The sequence below is a fragment of the Podarcis gaigeae genome, assembly GCF_964106915.1.
Source record: "Podarcis gaigeae genome assembly, chromosome: Z".
Lineage (NCBI taxonomy): Eukaryota > Metazoa > Chordata > Lepidosauria > Squamata > Lacertidae > Podarcis > Podarcis gaigeae.
The window spans coordinates 14,773,820-14,794,058 of record NC_139691.1 but is presented as its reverse complement, the minus strand read 5'-3'; the positions used below and the strand labels follow the sequence as shown (position 1 = coordinate 14,794,058).

At 44.6% G+C, this 20,239-nt stretch overlaps 1 protein-coding gene and 1 long non-coding RNA gene across 4 annotated transcripts in view; one reads left to right on the top strand and one right to left on the bottom strand.

Moving 5' to 3' along the window:
• The window catches only part of CCDC180 (coiled-coil domain containing 180), a 58,773-nt gene that overhangs the window by 6,295 nt on the left and 32,239 nt on the right, over window positions 1–20,239 (bottom strand). For 2 of the 3 annotated variants that reach the window (XM_083721309.1, XM_083721310.1), the window contains exons 28-37: window positions 19,316–19,395; window positions 16,685–16,820; window positions 12,544–12,627; window positions 10,967–11,039; window positions 8,586–8,727; window positions 8,151–8,311; window positions 5,689–5,826; window positions 4,939–5,050; window positions 3,237–3,342; window positions 38–176 (exon numbers count right to left, since the gene is read on the bottom strand). In XM_083721309.1, the coding sequence (XP_083577435.1) occupies window positions 38–176; window positions 3,237–3,342; window positions 4,939–5,050; window positions 5,689–5,826; window positions 8,151–8,311; window positions 8,586–8,727; window positions 10,967–11,039; window positions 12,544–12,627; window positions 16,685–16,820; window positions 19,316–19,395 (1,171 nt within the window). Of the gene's footprint in view, window positions 1–37; window positions 177–3,236; window positions 3,343–4,831; window positions 5,051–5,688; window positions 5,827–8,150; window positions 8,312–8,585; window positions 8,728–10,966; window positions 11,040–12,543; window positions 12,628–16,684; window positions 16,821–19,315; window positions 19,396–20,239 lie in introns of all 3 variants that reach the window. The other variant, XR_014559987.1, reaches the window with a different exon arrangement.
• LOC310836347 overlaps window positions 1–20,239 on the top strand; it is a 34,677-nt gene that overhangs the window by 8,587 nt on the left and 5,851 nt on the right. The gene's annotated exons all lie outside the window — the stretch shown is intronic.

The following is a 20,239-nucleotide window of genomic DNA, read 5'->3' as shown; positions in this document are numbered from 1 at the left end:
CTGCTGAGGCCACAGCATTTCCCCCACAGTTCCTTACCACATAAACAGCATCCCTATTTTCCACCGCTGCCATGTGACCCAGGGTGGTCTTGGATGTAGTCAGTGAGGTGGTTTCTCGACAGATGATCTGGTTTGGAAAACCCACCAGGGTAGTTCTTGGGATTCCAGGCCAGGTCCTAAACAAACAAACAAACAAACAAACAAACAAACAATCAATCAATCAAATAACACACACAGAACCCTCCCAAATTGAACAGGGATGGGAGGATGTAATAACCTCCCTCAATAAAGATAGGAGATTAGTAATGTGACCAGATTTGGGGATGGTTTTTTATTTTTTATTTTATTTTATCACTTCTTGGGGCACTTCCACACTGAAACCCTCTGAAATATGATTGGGGCGGAGCCACCAAAGTAGTTCCCGTTTGATATCCTGAGGAACCCTGAGGAGAAAGGGTTTTTCTTCTGGAGAATATGATCCTGGAAGGGGAGGAGGAGTTGCTGGTGACCTGGAGTGAAACCTGACCTAGAGAACTAGGTTGAATGCTTACCGTGCCCTGAAAGCTCACAAGAACCACAGGGCAGATTTGTGGCTAGAGACCACCTGAGATAACAGGGAAGTGAGAAGCAGGATCTGTTTCTGAGTGAGGGCCTTCCTGAAAGACTGCATGTTGAGTATCACCCTGACTTGAGTGATGGAGGGAATCAAGCAGCTTTTCTCCTTGTTCACCACCAACCCAAGCTGATCCAGCCAGAAGAGAGTAAGATCTGTGGCCTAATGACAGAGATATCACCAGAATATCATCCAGCGATGTCACGCTGGCCACGTGACCCGGAAGTGTCTCCGGACAGCGCTGGCCCCTGGCCTCTTGAGTGAGATGGGCGCACAACCCCAGAGTCTGTCAAGACTGGCCCGTACGGGCAGGGGTACCTTTACCTTTACCTTTAAGGGTGGGTGCAGATTCCCTTTGTTCCTAAGAACGCCACAAGAGCCACCAATACCTTGGTAAACACCCAGAGACAGGAGGAGAGGCTGAAAGGGAGGGCCTGATACTGGAAATAGTGGTGAGCATATGTGATGGGGGTGGGTGTAGATGAAGAGAATGAATAAGTAGAAATGAAGAAGATGGGAGGCCGGGCAGCCAACAGGAAACAAAATGAAAACACCCATTCAGAATCATCTACCAAATGATCTAGCAAACATGACAAAGGAGAGAACTAGACAAAGGAAAAATCCACAAAAAACAAACACTCAAGCGTTTCTCTCTATACACATGGAGAGACAAGAAGACCCAGCTATCCTTTGCAGCAGGCAGGATTGCTCTGGAGAGACAAGATGACTTCTCCCCTCTGGAGATGAAGTTGCAAGTTGAAGACCCTGCCTGTCTCCAGTAGGGGAAGTCATCCCTATCTGGGATGGCATCTCTTTCCATCTGGTAAATATCCACACTCTCTTCTGTCTGGGCACACTTCACCCAGCACTGATTGGTTGCTGGGTCACCAGGAGGCTGATCCAGAGACTGCCCATGACAGAGAGAATAGATAACATCTTAGTTAGGGTTTCTAAACAAGGACAAGGAGGGCTAGCCATAAAATTTTGCAGCATTATCCTCACTGCCAATTACTCCTGTTCGGGGTTCATGCCAGTTTGCCTTATCCCCATCCAGGTTGCTATAAGTAGAGGATTCCTTCCTCACCCATCCTGCCCCCAGTTTTCCTTTCTTTTTTCCAGTTAACACTCAATAGTATGTGGCTGAGCGCGCTCAGTCCTTTTGGGGAAGGGGCCACACCTAAGCAGCAGAGAATCTGCTTTGCACTCGGAAGGTCCTGGATCCAATCCCCAACAGTAGGAATGGGAAAGACTCCCTGTCTGAATCCATGGAGAGCTGTTGCCAGTCAGTGTAGACAACAATGAGCTAGAGAGGGATCAATGGCCTAATTTAATATAAGGCCGCTTCCTATGTTTCCTATTCCTCAGCTTTGGTTTCCCCCCCTCCCTTTTATTTTCTGCCTGTTCTGGGGTTCTCTTAAAGAGGCTGATAGCATCCCTGTTGCTTTCCAATGACCCTATTTTGGCTCATTTCCTATGGGCACTTACCACCTGAGTTCACTATCAGAGGGACTGTGTTTAGGGACTGTCTCTTTCCCGCCCTCACAGCTGTCTCATAGAACCATAGAATTGTAGAGTTGGAAGGCACCCTGAGGGTCATCTAGTTCAATCCTGATAACGTTAATATCCATTAACATTAAAAGAACATGGTAGGGATGTAGAGATTCAAAAACAGTTTGCCCAGAGGTGTACCTCGGATCCCTTGCACCCTTGACAAAGAGATGTATTGGTGCCCCTACCCCACCCCTTGCAGGGCAGTGGAGCTTGCAGAAGAGTGGGCAGGCTCCTAGCCACTCCTAGGCAGCCTGGAGAGGTGCAATTTTGTGCCCCCCTGGTCCTGCGCCCTTGGTGTGGGCCAACCTGGCCAACCCCTAGATACACCCCTGACTGTACCCCCACATAGTGTGAAAAATTAGTTGCATGTCTGCATTTAACTTACAGCTGAATTAGGGGCAGGCAGCCACTTTGTGGTGGGCCAGATCCAAAAGGGGCCACTCCTCCAGATTGTTGAAGCCAATTCTAGCAGGTGATTTAAAATATGGCAGCGGAGGTTGGATGGCCACCTGTCAGGGTTTCATTAGTTGAGAATCCTGCATTGCAGCGAGTTGGACTAGATGACTTTTGTGATTCTTTCCAACTGCACAGTTCTGTGATTCTATTTCTGAAGAATTATGACACACCTGTTGTGCATCACCTGTTACTTTTCATTGCCTTGTGGTATAGTTGCAATTAATCTCTTCGCATCTACCTGGCAGCAGTAAATGCCAGCCAGTTTCCTGCTGGAAAAAACTGGATGTGCCCTCCTGGTTATCCCTTTGCAGTTATGGCTTTATCTGCCCTATGCTTCACATATGACATCTTACCTGCCACACCCATGACAAAGACATGGCCAGGCATGGGGAGAATGGTTTAGCAGGCCAAATCAGGAACACTGGCAGGCCTAATTTAGCCTGCAGTGCCTGAGGCTCTGCACACCTGTGCTAAGAGCTGCCATTCTGTAAGCACTCCTGAACTGCAGATGCTGGGGACTCAGTACAGGACTACAAAGCAAATTAACCCAAGATAAATTCTACTGCATGGATGGATTGCCTGCAAACTCTCCCATCAGATGGCTTCAAAATGTTACCTGCTTCCCCGCTCAGCCACCAGCTTGTATTCTTCTCTTTCTAAGGAAAGGCCGGCTTTCTTGCGACGGATCAAGGTACAGGTCTTTTCCCGGGAGACTTCCACCTCTGGCACAGGAGAAAGGCCACTGTTATTGAATATTTCTGATGGTACCAAGGTAGATATATATTGTCGAAAGAATTGGTCTTGTATATGATCTTGAATAATAATTGCAACTTAATGGAAAACAGTCCAATATCTTACACTGGAAACTGGGTACCTCTTGCTTTGGAATATAGCTGTAATGGAGAAAATCACACAAAAAGGACTAGAACCTGCAGACATTTTTAATTATATGTACTGGCATTCTTTCATTACATATACAGTGGTACCTCAAGTTAAGTACTTAATTCGTTCCAGAGGTCTGTTCTTAACCTGAAACTGTTCTTAACCTGAAGCACCACTTTAGCTAATGGGGCCTCCCGCTGCCGCTGCGCCGCCGGAGCACAATTTCTGTTCTCATCCTGAAGTAAAATTCTTAACCTGAGGTACGATTTCTGGGTTAGTGGAGTCTGTAACCTGAAGCATATGTAACCCGAGGTACCACTGTATAGCAGAACCATCACTGTCAAGACAACCCTTGTCACAAGCCTGACAGATATGGAACAATACTTGATAATCTAGTAACGCTAATATTCTTTACTTGGACTTTTGTTATTTTAATCCATGTAAAACTGTACTCATTCAATGGGCCTATTTTAACAGTTTTGTTTTTCATCTGTTGTTATAACTGTTTTATATACATTATAAAATGAAATAAAAATCTTTTACAAAAAACAAAAAACAAAATTAACACCAGCAAGATAGGAGTCAGCTTCTAATGTAAGAATGGAGGATAAAACTCAGCACAGTCTGCATTTTAATGCAAACTCTGCCTGATCTGCACCTCCCAAACAATATGCAAACTGAAACACAGCAGTCTTTCCAAATTCACACTCTCCTTTGCTAAATTTTCCAATGCAATTCTCCACTCCCTCCACAAAATGTGTAGGCAAATGAGTTTAAATTTGGGGAAAGGATGTGTCTAAAAATACCTGTATGTATAAAGATATCATGCATAAGTGAATTTCCATAAGGGAAAAACTGCTTGTAAAAATGTGACTTAATAGGGAAAAAAATGTACTAAAAGACAGATGAATTTACACAACTACTTTGTTTTTTAAAAGATTAGCTGCAAAGTTATATTGGGTGGTAAACTGAGCTTAAGGCTGGGGGAGAGAGTTGTCACTTTAGGGTTTCATTCTCCCACAGCAAGTCCACTTCCTGTGTTTTGCTTCCTCACAAGTTCTCTCCTCTGTGGCCTTGAGAAGAACATGCAAAACACGCTGGCTGCGCTTACTTATTTGCCTACTGTATAATGCTCTCCTCCCAAGGCTGTTCAGAACAGCTAACAGTGTAAAATGCTAAAGTTAAAGGTTACTGCATAAAGAAAATGAGGGTGGCAGTCAGAGGGCTAACTTACAACCTCTCTCCCAACATGCTAGAATTGTACTTGCGGTGAATTTTTGTTATGTTCATGTACATATATGAGAGAGCATTCAAATGTGATATCCCCACCATCTGTATGCAGTGTTATAGTCCACTTTGCCACCTCCCTCTGCTGCACAAGTAAGCTCTCCTTCTGTCAGGAAACCATGGCAGAATTCACATTCCCCTGGACGTACTTCCCTGCTGCACATCATCAATGGTGAGGCTGGCATCCATCTCCGCAAGCATCTTTTCTGTGGTGGCGGCCAGGCTGGAGACAAATCTCTGGGCGCAGTTGATGACACAGTCCTGTTGGGGAACAACAAGTGGCATAGTGTATGTTGTGTGGAGGTAAAAATCTACAAGGGCTTCTCTTTCACTTGGGGTTCTGACTGCCTTCTAGACTCAGACTGGGTGTGGCTTCCTGGCCTGGATGCTGTTGCCAGGTCAGCTTCTCAATCTGATCTGGGGGTAGGGATGCGACAGGAGGAGAGTGTTTCAGGGACTACCCTTTATCAAGGGGAAGACTTCAGTTTGTCATCAGTTGTGACTTTAAGAACTGGAGCTTGAGCTTGTTTTCCCCTCCTCCCTCCTCTTCCTTTTCTCATGCATGCCATGCCTTTTTTATCCTGTGAACCAGAGGATTGCGAGCCACTGCCAAGCATTGTAGGCAGTACTCGGCTACATGGACCAATGGTCTGACACAACATACGGCAGCTTCCTATGTTCTTTAAAGTCTGGCGGATAAAATAAAAAAAGAGGCCAACCCAAAGAAGCAGCCCATCCCTTGAACTGCAGACTGTTCTGGTCCCAGTAGTTGATGACAGGAGTACCGGGCCCACAAGTGAAAATGTCTGGATAAGCGAAGCTCCATCTCTCCATACCTTAAATGATTTCATCTCTGCACTGAACTCTAAAGAGGTGGCAAATCTGAAAGAAAAAGGTACCTCTTGCTGCTTGGTGGATAGACGGATCCCTTTGGCCTGCTCCTTCTGCCTTTCCTCCTCCTCTTGGCACAGAGCCTCCAGCTGGGGCAGATTGTCAGGGTGGCCCAGACTCGGTCGCAGCTTGTGCTTGTTCTTCTCCTTTAATTGAACAGTCAAAGGGCGACATGTGCTCAGTTTTCATTAGAACAACAGTGCGAACTGAGCTAAGGTAAAGGTAAAGGGACCCCTGACCATTAGGTCAAGTCGTGGCCGACTCTGGGCTTGCGGTGCTCATCTCATTTTATTGGCCAAGGGAGCTGGCGTACAGCTTCCGGGTCATGTGGCCGGCATGACTAAACTGCTTCTGGCGAACCAGAGCAGCGCACGGAAGCGTCGTTTACCTTCCCACCAGAGCGGTACCTATTTATCTACTTGCACTTGACATGCTTTCAAACTGCTAGGTTGGCAGGAGCAGGGACCGAACAACAGGAGCTCATTCCGTCGCGGGGATTTGAACCGCCGACCTTCTGATCAGCAAGTCCTAGGCTCTGTGGTTTAACCCACAGCGCCACCTGCGTCCTCGGCGAACTGAGCTACGTGCATGCAAATTACATTGTGATTATGCTATTCTGCCCTGTTTATGTCAATGGAAAAGACATTGGTATTCTGAACCAATGGATTCAAAAGATTATGACTAAACTGTAGGAATAACTTTTTTATGGTGAGAGCTGTTTGACAGTGGAACAGAAGCCCTTGGAAGGTGGTGGGCTCTCCTTGGAGGTTTCTAAGCAGAGGCTGGATGGCCACCTGTCTTGGATCCTTTAACTGAGATTCCTGCATTTCAGGGGGTTGGACTAGATGAAACTTGGGGGGGCCTTTCCAACTCTACAATTCTATGATTCTATGAAATGTAACACAAATGCGGATTGGGGGTGGGGGTGGGGGAAGAGCAAAATCAGTGACACCTTGTTTGTGGGATGAAAGTAACAGCAGCAAATACTAATCATATTCATTTATAATTTCATTTGTATTTCCACTTAAAAAAAAAGATGCTCAAACCATCTTACAACAGGAAGATATTTCAAATTCAAACGGTGCAAAAATAAATTTCATAATTAACACAATAAAATGGCAACACAATAGGCCAGTGTAAAAGATACAGATTTAAGGGCAGTCCTTGCAGTGAACATTTCTGTCCCTTTGAATATTAAAGGACTGGCTGGATGCAGAAGCATGGTGGGAGGCACCAGCTGGGGAACCTCCAGGGGAAGAAGGCTCAGAGACAGGGGATTGGTGATGGGATGATGATGAGTGGTCAGAGGGAGAAGAGGAAGCAGATTGGTAGAAGGACATGTTGGAAGCAGAAGAGGTAACAGGGTTTAGTGAGCAGGAACAGTCTATGGTAGAGAGCAGTCCAGACTCAGAGGCAGCAGCAGAGGGGGAGGTGTCAAGAGGCAGAGTGGAGGCAGACTGCTGAAGATGCCAGGGAAGCTCTGTCTCCTGCTGTGACCAGCTCCCCTCCCCACTGGTCTCCCAGAACTCACAGAGAAATGAAGATGGTGGAGTGGAGCAAAGAGACAAGACAAAGGAGCCCTAGGCTGCTGGGGAAGGAACCAGTGGAAGAGCCTTAGAGAGTGGTAGCAAGCACCTTCACTGGGTGTGGCTTCACATCTGCCTCACTGGGGCAAGACCTACTGGGAAGAGTTGCTTTGATCACTAGGCCTGTGCTGCTTCGGTTTCTCTGAATAAAGAGTTAAATACATTGACACCTGGGTGTTTTTTTATTGCTCACTTACTCCTGTCTCTGGCTACTGAAGGGGCAGGGTTTATTGAGTATTTTGCTCATGTGCTTATTTCCTATCATTCCTATAACAACCTTCAAATCATATTTGTGGCTTTTGTTCTCTCAAAATTCCTGGATACTGTGTGGCCTACCTTTTGACTGATCTGGACAAATTATGAACAGAGACTGTGTCTAGATTTCTCTTGTTGGCTGCAAAAATGTGAAAGGAAATCTTTTCACAATTAAAGCCTATTCCGTCTGGGTGCTGTTCTCACGTTACAGCAGTGGTTCCCAAAGTAAGTGGTACCGCCTCCCCCAAAGGGGGCGGGATTACCTAGGAGGGGCACTAAGCAGCAAGGGGGCAGCAGTACTGCCCACTTTGGGAACGACTAACATAAATATAATAGAATTGAACTAAAAATGTTACACATCTTGGCAAAGGCAAAAGGGAGCGTGACAGTTTCACCTTGGTGCCAGAATCACCTCTCCCATGATGTTGCTCACAGTTCCTCTCCTGCAGCAGCTTGCAAGGATGTGGTCCAGAGAAACCAGAGGTGCTAGTTTCTGTTCCCATTTTTGTTGGAATTCTCCTATGATGTGAGGTGCAAGGGCTGCTGAAGGTGTTTTCCTGCCTTAAGACTGAGGGCCCAGGAGGAGGAAGGAATAGGGTGGTGCCTTCCAGGATGCTCACACAACCTACTTTTGCAATGTCCCATTTCTGCATCTGTTCCTGTAGGTTGTGCCGTATCTGCTCCATGGAGTCCATGAAGAGCTGCTCATGATCTTGGTGGAGTTTGCCAATAACCATCCGAACAATGTGAGGGAGCTGTTCCTCAAAGCTCTTCAGCTGATCCCGGAACTCTGTAAGGTTTGGGGGAAAGGGAAAAGAATGCAGAGCTATTTCCCTGCAAGCTAAGGAATTAACTCTCTCATAAGGCAGTGGACTCTCCTTTGTTGGAGGTTATTAAACAGAGGTTGGATGGCCACCTGTCAGGAATTCTTTAGCTGTGATTCCTTCATTGCAGGTGGTTGGAAGAGGTGACCCTTGTGGGGGTGCGCATGTTCCTTTCAACTCTAGAATTCTATAGGACTTCCCCACTGGAGAAATGGGTAAAAGATTGCAGCCCAAACTTACCAGAAATGCAGGCTACACGATACTCGTCTACCTGCAGTAAATACATCAGTAGCTTTTGCCCCAACACGTCAACACACAAGTCATAGGTTTCTTGCAAATATTCTGGCCGAGTGATCTGATGCTTTTCCTTTTTGTAGAATTCCTTTGGAACATGGAACAGGATAGAAAAAAGAGCTGGATGAAGATTCCGAGCCCTGGGGCAACAGAAGAGGGCAACAGAGATGCAAGGACAGCCTTGTTGGGCCTATATTGGCCAGGCAAGGGGGTTGATATTGTCCGCCCATCCTGTCCAACCCCAGGCTGATGGGACTGTGCTGGCATGAAACTAGGGATTTAAAAGGGTCTGGCTGTGGCAGAGAAGCTTCGGCGATACAGTGTGAAAAACTTAATCAGGAGCTAAGGGTATCATATATACCGTATTTTTCGCTCTATAGGATGCACTTTTTCCCCTCCAAAAATGAAGGGGAAATGTGTGTGCGTCCTATGGAGCGAATGCAGGCTCCCTGGCTACCTTTGAAGGTGACCCAGAAACTACAATTAATCCAGAATGCGGCAGCTAGACTGGTGACTGGGAGTGGCCGCCGGGACCACATAACACCGGTTCTGAGAGATCTGCATTGGCTCCCAGTTCGTTTCCGAGCATGATTCAAAGTGTTGGTGCTGACCTTTAAAGCCCTAAACGGCCTCGGTCCTGTATACCTGAAGGAGCGTCTCCACCCCCCCTTTGATTTCCCCCTCTGAAAACCAAGTGCGCCCTATGGAAAGGTGCGCCCTATAGAGCGAAAAATATGGTAAATGGCATGGGCATGTACAGAATGCAACCCCTTGCCAATGAGGAACCTCAGCATTTAATTCATTTTTTGTGTTTTACCTAGTAATGGTGACTGATGATGAGTAAATCTTGATATCCTGTAATTTCATGCCTCTTAGTTAAATAAGAATTTGGGTTGAGGCTGACAACACCTTTATGAGCACATAAAGCTCATAAAACTTTAGGGGTTGGTGAACTAAGAAGTTTGGCGGCCCTGATCTGGACCAGCATCCAAGGTCACACCCTTAGCAGTGGAAGGCAGCTGACAAGCACTGTCTTTGCAGCTGACAGTGGATGTCGAGTCATTATGATGCACTGTGAAATGGGAAAGTGGCTTTTGCCACAAGAACATTGCCTTGGGGGCTACCAGGTGCTTGTGGTGGTGTCTATGGCCACTTCTCTCACCACAATCATCCATGTCTGTGTCCTGGAATGACTCAACATCCAGGGCATTTCTTGAGAAAAAAACTGGCAGCAATGAACTGCTTACTGCCCAAGGAAGCCTCTTAGGAGCCACAAGGGACCCATAAACATATTTGTGGGACTGGGGAGCAGGGTTTTGGGACTTTGCAAAAGGTCCCTTCAATCCTAGAAAGGGCCTGGCTGACAAACCTGATTTTTCCTGCATTTTTGTTTTAAGGTCTATTTCAACACAGTTCAAACGCTGCAAAGGCTTAGGTTGGGAACCTCCTTCCTGAGAAACCCAGCCTCTATGCACTCTCAAACATTGAGGAAGCCATCAGATGAAAAGGAAATAGAAGCCAGGCACTCTCTGTTGTGCTTGAGAGACCACCCCCCCTCTCCAGCTAACAACTGCAGGCACTGGGGCCACCAGAAGGAAAGGAAGTAGCAGTCCTTCTGTTTGTGTTTAGATTCAGGCCCAATAGTTGTTGAAATACTACCTGCTGGATTCTGGAACTATGACATAGTGCCTGAGTTTGCTTTGCTCCTCCTCCCTCCCAATCCTCCCCCCCCCCTTTTTTTTATTGCTGTACTATTGTATTACTGGTCATTGTAAGCTGGCCTGGGGTCTTTTTCTTTCCTTTTTTTCAGCAGAAGAGCAGGGTGAATATGTTTTAAATAAGTACAGCTGACTCTCAGCTTACACTGGGGTTACATTCTGGGGACAGCACATAATGTCAAAATCACATATAGTCAAAACACATTGGGTTCAATGGCAGGTGGGATCGCCAAATTCTTTGTTTCCTGGATGCCTGCCTACTTTCAATTTAAAAAGTAAAAAAAAAAGAAAAGTCAAGCACGTAAAACTGAATGCGCACAAGTTAAACGTGTGTAAGTTGTGAGTTACCTGCAATATTGATTCCCTTGCCCTACTAGCCCAGAAAGATTTGCCTCTTGGCCCTGCTCACAAATCCACATCATTTGTTAACAATGGTGGAGGCAGAACGTGATGGAACCAGGATGCAAAAGAAGTGTTGCTATATATTATTGCTAGAAAGGGGGAGGATTCTCCTAACTGCTGGTTCTGCTCTGAAGCTGCATTACCAGGATCCTTAAAAAGGAAAAAAGGAAAAAAATCCAGAACTAGACATAGCAGAAATATCCTTACCTCTGCAGAATTCATAATAATATCAAAGTTGTCCCACAGGATGCTGAAGATAATTCCTTTCAAATGTTCAGCACTAAAGGGGAAAAAAGGTTTAAGGGAGGTGCCTAGGAGTAGATTTAATAATATTTACAGTACTACCATTATCAGTACATTGCATGTGGCTCAGTCAATTCCATTTGGACAGAATCATCTCCAGTGTTCTGCTCTGAGATGTGGCCTTAGTAAGGCAAGGCCTCATCTGCACCCTGGACATCTACATGCAGGGCTCAGGCTGGTAACTCAATAAAAGAAGAGCTCAGATGTTGTTTCAGCGCCCATCTTCCTCAGACTGAGCCTTAAATAGGAGCTGGAGCTGTCATAGCTGGTAGCGCTGGCTTTGGTGGGAGGAGCCTCTTCATTTAAAGGGACCCAGCCAGCTTTAGTAGTCATCAGCTCTGACAATGCAGGGGAGACTGTGGTTTCACTAGGGCTTCTGAGATGGATTCAGAGGAGGGCAATGCAGAGAGATACCCGCAAAATGGGCTGCTCTTGTGTCAATGCTTTGGTTCAGTATATACCGTATTTTTCGCCCCATAGGGCGCACCTAGGTTTTTTGGGGGGTAAATAAAGAAAAAAAATTATTTCCCCCCCAGGCGCGGGGCTGGAGTGGGGGATGCCCGAGCTTCCCCCAACCCCAGCCCCCAGAACAGGCTGCTATCCGCAAGCCGTGGGAGAGCTGCGCGAAGTCGCGCAGCCTGGGGGGTGCTGAGCTCAGCACGCCCCAGGGTTCTTGGTGCAGGCAGCTCTCTGCAAGCCATAGCTTGCAGATAGCTTCCTGAAGCCTGCATTCACCCCATAGGATGCACAAACATTTCCCCTTCATTTTTGGAGGGGGGAAAGTGCGTCCTATAGGGCGAAAAATACGGTACCTCTTGGGCTGGCACTGAGTGCAATTCAGCCTCCTAGTCTGAATCTATTGCTTCATTCCTTGAAGAAGGGAAGTCTACCCCTGAGGTCAGGACACTCTCCTTTGCCAACTCAGAAGAGGAGAAAAAGGGAAGCTGTGCTATTCCATTGGCCGTCCTAAGAGACCCATAACCCTCTGGCTCTTCCTCAACTTACCCACCAGGCAACCTGAATCTGTTACCATCCCATCTGGCTATTATAACTGCTGTAACTTTACTAACCGGTGTCTGAGTTCCTTTGCTTTCCTTTCTCCCTCCTTTTGCCCTTTTCCTTTAATGTGATTTCTTTTAATGTGAAAATATGGAGGCAGGGACTGCTTTGCTTTAGAGACCTTGTACAGTGGTACCTCGGGTTACAGACGCTTCAGGTTGCAGACTCCGCTAACCCAGAAATAGTACCTTGGGTTAAGAACTTGGCTTCAGGATGAGAACAGAAATTATGCGGCGGCAGCACAGTGGCAGTGGGAGGCCCCATTAGCTAAAGTGGTACCTCAGGTTAAGAACAGTTTCAGGTTAAGAACGAATTAAGTTCTTAACCCGAGGTACCACTATAAGTCACCTGAAGGAGCCTTTTCAGCTGAAGAACAGACTAACAAAGCTTATCAAAGCATAAATCTTAACCATGGGGCTTACTCATTGTCTTTCGGCTTGTCTCCAAAGATCTGCATCTTCTTCTCAGTCCGAGTGGTTTTTGTATATCTCTGCATGGAGCTGGCACTGTTCTCGAAAAGAAAGGATTTAGAGCAGGGTGGTGGTAGTTGCTTCTCTGTTTCTCCCAGAAGTTGGTTATTCACCCCACCTCAATATCACAGACATATATAATCATTGATAATTAAAATAAACATTGGCAAGCCACCATGAAGTCCTAGCTGGAGCCATGTGAACACAAACAGAGCTCTTACTGGATGAGACACAAGTCCATCTGGGCTAGCCTTTCCTAAGCTGGTGTGCTCCATATGCTTTGGAATTTAGCTCCCAATCCACTCAAGTCATTTCAGTTGCAGCCTTGGCTGACAACTCTTTTCAGCCAGAGGTAAACACTTTGGGTGGTATCCAGTGCTAGCCCTGTTGTATCAGGCCCATCTAACCCAGCATCCTGTTCTCACAGTGGCCAACCAGATGGCTGTGGGAAACTGGTATTCAGAAGCACTGTTGCCTCTAACCATGAAGGTGGGGCATAGCCATCGTGGCCAATAGCCATTGATAGTCTTATCCTCTATGAATCTATTTAATCTTTTTTTTTTTAAAAGCCATTTAAGGTGGTGGCCGCCACTGCCACTACTGGGAGTGAGTTCCATAGTTATATCTATGCCCTGCTATGTCCTGAATCTGCTGGCACTCAGCTTCGTTGGATGTCCATGAGTTCTGGTGTTATGAAAGAGAGACAATATTTTTTTCTCTATTCACTTTTATCATGCCATGGAGTAGATACATTCAAGTCTAACTTAGGTTCATTAATTTCAATGGGTCTATTCTAAGACTTAGTTGCATAAAACTGCTTACCTCCCCCCAGCTCCCCCACCTTCTCATTTGCATATCACAAAAATAGCATAATAAATTTGCAGCAATATCTAGAACATATAATTCATCGTTAGTGGTTAATGTATAAGTTCTTGGTTTGTGAATTGGTTTAAACAAAAACAAAGGAGAAACAGGATAGAACAGAGTTAACAAATAACATTCAACATTGTATAGCCAGGAGCTCTCGTGGCTGTGCTTAGATAAAGTATGAGTAATAGTCATTTTTCCTCTTATGTTACCAAGGAAGCAATATAAAGTGCTTGTCTATTGATGAACATGGGAGATGGGTTCAAAGTAAATATAATAATTACTTTTTATATCAGTCCTGGAGGTTTTGTTGAACATGATTAGAAGGGATCAGCTGGTTAAAGGGGTACAGGTCGGAGCCAAACAGTACAAATTGAGAGCATTTGCTGATGACTTGGTACTTACATTACAAGAGCCTGAATCTAGTACAAAATGGGATTTAGAAATAATTCAAGAGTTTGGTCAAGTAGCAGGTTTTAAATTGAATAAGTTAAAAACTAAGGTATTGGAGAAAAATTTAACAGCTTTTGAAAAAGAGAGGTTTCAGAATGAGACAGGATTAACTGTGGTTAAGAATGTGAAATACTTGGGGATCAACATGACAGCTAAAAATGTGAATTTATTTAAAGATAATTATGAGAAAACTTGGACAGAAGTGAAAAAAGACTTAGAAATGTGGTCAAATTTGAAGCTTTCCTTGTCTGGTCGAATTGCAGTTATAAAGATGAATGTATTGCCTAGAATGTTGTTTTTGTTTCAAACATTGCAAATCGTGGACAAGATGGACTGTTTTAAGAAGTGGCAGAAAGACATTTCAAAATTTGTCTGGCAGGGCAAGAAACCCAGAATTAAATTCAAGATTTTAACTGATGCAAAGGAATGGGGGGATTTGCCCTGCCAGACCTTAAACTATACTATGAATCGGCAGCTTTTTGCTGGTTGAAGGACTGGCTACTTCTTGAAAACACAGATATTTTGGACTTAGAAGGTTTTAATAATACTTTTGGGTGGCATGCATATTTGTGGTATGACAAGGTTAAAGCACACAAAGCTTTTAAAAATCATATTGTCAGGAAAGCATTGTATAATGTCTGGATTAGATATAAAGATCTGTTGGAAAGTAAAACCCCAAGGTGGTTGTCGCCAATGGAGGCGAAAGCTGTGAAAAAGCTTAATATGGAGTCCAAATGGCCGAAATATTGGGAAATTTTGGAACAAGAAGGGGACAAATTGAAATTGCAGAGTTTTGAGAAATTAAAAGATAAAGTGCGAGACTGGCTTCATTATTATCAAATAATGGACGTTTACAAGATGGACAGGAAAATTGGCTTCCAGGTGGAAAAATCAAAATTGGAAACAGAATTGTTAGAATCCAATACTAAAAATTTGTCAAAAATGTATAACTTGCTGTTGAAATGGAATACGCAGGATGAAACAGTGAAATCAGCTATGATTAAGTGGGCACAAGACATTGGTCATAATATTATGTTTGCTGACTGGGAAAAGTTGTGGACCACCGGTGTGAAATTTACGGCATGTAATGCCTTAAGAGAAAATATTATGAAAATGATTTACAGGTGGTACATGACCCCAGTCAAGCTTGCAAAAATTTACCACTTGCCTGATAATAAATGTTGGAAATGCAAAGAAAATGAAGGTACTTTTTTCCACCTTTGGTGGACGTGCCCTAGGATTAAGGCGTTCTGGGAAATGATATATAATGAATTGAAAAAGGTATTTAAATATACCTTTCTGAAGAAACCAGAGGCCTTTCTCCTGGGTATTGTCGGCCAAATGGTGCCAAAGAAGGATAGTTCCAGTTACAGATAGGTAGCCGTGTTGGTCTGCCATAGTCAAAACAAAAAAAATTCCTTCCAGTAGCACCTTAAAGACAAACTAAGTTAGTTCTTGGTATGAGCTTTCGTGTGCATGCACACTTCTTCATCTTTGGTATCTGAAGAAGTGTGCATGCACACGAAAGCTCATACCAAGAACTAACTTAGTTGGTCTTTAAGGTGCTACTGGAAGGAATTTTTTTTGTTTTGAAAGAAGGATAGAACATTCTTTATGTATGCTACAACAGCAGCAAGAATACTCATCGCAAAGTATTGGAAGACACAAGATCTACCCACCTTGGAAGAATGGCAGATGAAGGTGATAGACTATATGGGACTGGCAGAAATGACTGGCAGAATCCAAGACCAGGGGAGAGAGACAGCGGAAGAAGATTGGAAGAAATTTAAGGACTATCTCAAGAAATATTGTAAAGTTAATGAATGTTAGAATGACGTTGGTTTAGAAACTGTGTAGTTTCCAGCCGGATTGGATAAGTAGTAAGAAAAGAAGGGCTAAAAACTAAATGAAATTAAGGGAGAGGATTTGCTGAATTAATAAAATAGAAATTGGAATACAGAGAGGGGAGGTATGGGGAAGTCGGGAAAGTAAGTTATAAGAAAATAAGGGAATGAAATTATACTTGTTTTTTTTCTTTTGTCTTGTTCTCTTTGTCTGTTTTTCTTATTATTGTTTTGTTTTGTTTTGTTTCTATATAACTTTTGAAAAATTTAATAAAAATCTTTTTTTAAAAAAGTAAATATAATAATTTAATCTGCATCGTTTGCAGGACTTTTGCCGCTTTGGTATCTGCTTAAGTGGGATCCAAGTGGGTTAGTGATTGGAATAGAAACAACTATTTTGGTAGAATCATCATTTTTACCATTGCTAATTTGTCCAGGAGGGTAAAATGGGATTTGCTCTCTCTCTTTCTTTTTTTTTGTGAGATTTTGAAGAACAAGAGGATATTTTGTCAATACAGTCTGTTAAGGTTTCTTGTTACAATTATTCCTAAATAGCTAAGCTTTGTGTGACAGAGTCTAATGCCTGTGAGTTCTGTGAAAGCTTTTTGGATGTTGGGTGGTACATTGAAGCATAAAGCTTCAGATTTTGAAATTTTAACCTGACTGTGTTGCCAAGTTGTGAAGCACTCAAAGTACTGCTGCTCCCATGTTCAACAGGTCAGGCGTCATTACCACTAAATTGTCAGTGAATAATCCTATTTGAGGCTGATTTATTTGGGTGTGTTAAAAAGCAACACTGAAATGTCTGTGAGTTCTTCTTGAAAAATGTCCTTTCCAAGTGTCTGTCAATGGGGATGGGGTATGGTTGGAAGGGGAGGGGGAGATGCCACTGAAACAGAAGGAGGGGGCAATTTTATTGTTTTCCTCACCTTCCTGACATCCGCTTGCCAATGGAACTAGATTTCCGTGCAGACGTGAGAGACAAGTTGGTTTGAGCAACCTGGGTGCTTTCGCGATGAGAGGCTCCACCCGAGAATGCCGGAGAAAATGGTTTTGGCATAAGCTCTAAGAAAAGATGGAAGAGGGCATTAAGTGGCAGGTGGGGACAGCTCAGAATGTCAATGGCTTCCAGTGCTTGTTGGGGCCCCAAACATCAGGAAAGAGAGAGCTCCACCTTTCATATCAGGCCCACTAATCTCACTTTGCACAGATAATTTTAGAGGCAATGTTTCCATGCAACATCACTTCTGAATTGAACGGGAGCAGCGGGCTGGGTCAACAGAGTTTGTCTTAGCCAAGATCCTCACCAAATCCTCAAGCCAGCCTCATTTGTTGGGATCACACCTCCTATGGTTGTCTACAACTAAGCTTTAGTCAGAGCAGACCTATTGAAATCAAGAAACCAAGTTCATGTTCATTTCAATGGGTTTACTCTGAGTAGAAACAGCTTTGAATACAGCACCTAAAATGCACTCTCTTCTCTTGGAGAGAAGCTGCCTTGTACTGAGTCAGACCCCTGAACCATCTAGCTCAGTACTGTCTAAACTGGCAGAAGCTCTCAAGATTTTCAGGCAGGGGACATTCCCAGCCCAACTTGGAGGTGCTGGGGATTGAACATGGAAGCTTCTGCATGCAAAGCAGATGCTCTACCACTGAGCCGCATCTCTTCCTTGTTGTGCTTGGGCTACAGAGTGTTACAGCCCATGTTGGCCGAACCTTGAGATTGTCAGAATGCTTATAATTTGTTTTTGTGAACCTAAGTTTGTTTCTAAACCTCATCGTTGCAGAGAAAGGCTTGAAAGTGAGCAAGGCATCATGGGAATAAAGGAAGCTGCTTTATCCGTCCAGAAACTTGGTCCATCTAGCTCAGTACTCTTTGCACTGACTGCCAGCAGCTCTCTATAATAATAATTTATTATTTATATCCCGCCCATCTGGCTGGGCCTCCCCAGCCACTCTGGGCGGCTTCCATAAAAACCAAAAATACAGTAAAATATCACACGTTAAAAACTTCCCTGAACAGGGCTGCCTTAAGATGTCTTCTGAATGTCAGGTAGTTGTTTATCGCTTTGACATCTGCTGGAAGGGCGTTCCACAGGGTGGGCGCCACTACCGAGAAGGCCCTCTGCCTGGTTCCCTGTAGCTTTGCTTCTCGCAATGAGGGAACCGCCAGAAGGCCCTCGGCGATGGACCTCAGCGTCCGGGTAGAATGATGGGGGTGGAGACGCTCCTTCAGGTATACTGGACCGAGGCCGTTTAGGGCTTTAAAGGTCAGCACCAACACTCTAGAGTTTCAGACAGGGTATCTTTCCCAGCCCTGCCTGGAGATGCCATTGGGGATTGAATCTTGGACAATAAATTAATAAGAAGCTTACACAAAGGAGGCAAAATACTATTACAATTGCAAAGTGTACATTTCAGCGAGGCTTTCAAAGAACCACATACCCCAAAAGTAATTATTGTTATACTGAAAAATGCTCTAAGCAGCTGACAAAAAGTCAGGTTTCTGGATATGGTCCTGTTTTAAAGATCTTCCTCTGTCCCAAGGCTCTGATTGCAGTTTTCACAACTGGGAGGACTTCAAAAAAGTTACTCAATTCCAAGAGGGGGAAAACCACTGCAATGGTCCAGAATGATAGGCAGGTAGAAATGAATACTTTGTTTGATATTTTGTCTACATTATTGTAAACTTCATAATTAATATATTGTGTTTACAGTCCTGTTGCCTTGGAGCACTATTTCTGAGGTGGTTATGTGTGAAATGGGGCAAAGTCTCCAGCAGCTGATGCCAAACCCAATGCTAGCCAATGCAAGCATTGCCAACACCATGCACTCTGCCCAAGGACCTCTTCTGGTGCCTGAAAAAGGTCTCAGCAAATATCCATCCCCAAATCACCAAAGTGTGAGTGTGACTGCTTGCTCTTCCTACTTGGTTCCCATTTGCACAGACTCCACCTCTCCCTTGAGCATCTGCATGGTGGATATTTTGTGACCAGCAGCCACAGCGCTCTGTCAGAACTCCAATTGTGACCAGCGGGCCCAAAAAGTTTTGCAACCCTGCGGTGGATAGCCATACTGACTGATAGGTAGCCTACATGTGAAGGTATGTAAAAACAGTGTGCGAAATAATATAGTTAGGAGAATCTGCTTCTGCAGACTGTACTGTATTAAGAATATGTTGAGAATGGTTTGTTTGTTTGTTTGTTGTGGGGTGGAGAATGTTTGTGCTGGAAAAATTCAGCCTTGGACCAGTTTGACAGAAAGCAGACAGTGAATTCTTCTTGCTGAATCAAGCACACTTTTCCTCAGAGAACGCATCTTGATTTCAAGGTGTGTGAGTAAGGCTAAGGCAAGGGAATGCTTCTGTATAAGCCTGGGTAATTTATAGGCATGTGAACTCTGCTTTTGCAGGTTCCCAGTGGCTGCTGTTGTTCTGATCTAGTAAAGCTGTCTTAAGCATTGCAACTGGTGTGGTTAATTGAAGGAAATCCATTATAACCCCCTGAGCTAAGCTGTGTGGCTGCAACAATTGCCTGCATGGAAGGTCTCCTTGTGCCCACCTGGTGCTGTTTCTGTTGCAGCGGACTGCAATCGCTCTTTCTCCTGCTGCGCATCTGTCAGTCTTCTGATGCGATGGGATCTGAAACAAGCTCAACATAGGTTAAGACTCAGATCCTGGGAATTTGTAGGGGATGTCTTTTGACCCATAAAGCTTTCTTTCATTTTTTTATATTATTTACAAAAACAGAGGTCCTTCAAGTCTTACATTCCCTTACTTGCATTCCACTATTTGACAAAGCAATTCCATCTTTCAGTGAAGTCAACACTCCATGACCTCCCTTCCCTCCTGTGGACTAGAGCTCAGTTAACTTGTCTCAGCCAATTCCGTGCACTTTATTTAAGCACTCTTTCTCTGTTGGAGTTTTGTGACACTTTCATTTTCTTGCCCACATTGTCTTAGCAGTAACTTTTCCCATTGGGTAGCCAACATGAAGTCCTCTTTATGTTGTTGAGATTACAACTAACATCCTCCCTGACCATTAGCCACACTGGCTGGGGCTGATGGGAGTTGGAGTCCAACAACATCTGGAGGGCACCACATTGGCTACTCCTTGCCTCCATTAGGGTGAGTGGAGCACCACCCTACCAACTGCAGTCTGCTCTCAGTCAGTCTCCACCTGCCTGTCTTCTTACAACCAGCTCAGGGAAACGGGTCACTGGCTGTCAGCTTCCTCCTCCTTAGTCAGTTTTGCTCTCTTAGAAGGGAGGAGGATGGGGATAAAACAAGAATTAACCAGCTGCCTGTGACTGTCTCTGGTTCTGCCTGCCTCTGGCTTTGGTGCCACCTCCTTTTGGGTGTCCCTTCCTTCTGCCCTCCCAGTCAACAGCCACCACTGCTGGGTACCACTCTCTGCAGTGAGTTTAAAAACCAACTGGAGGCATTTGTTCATGAGCATCTTCCTTCTTGCTGATGGGCTTGGGGT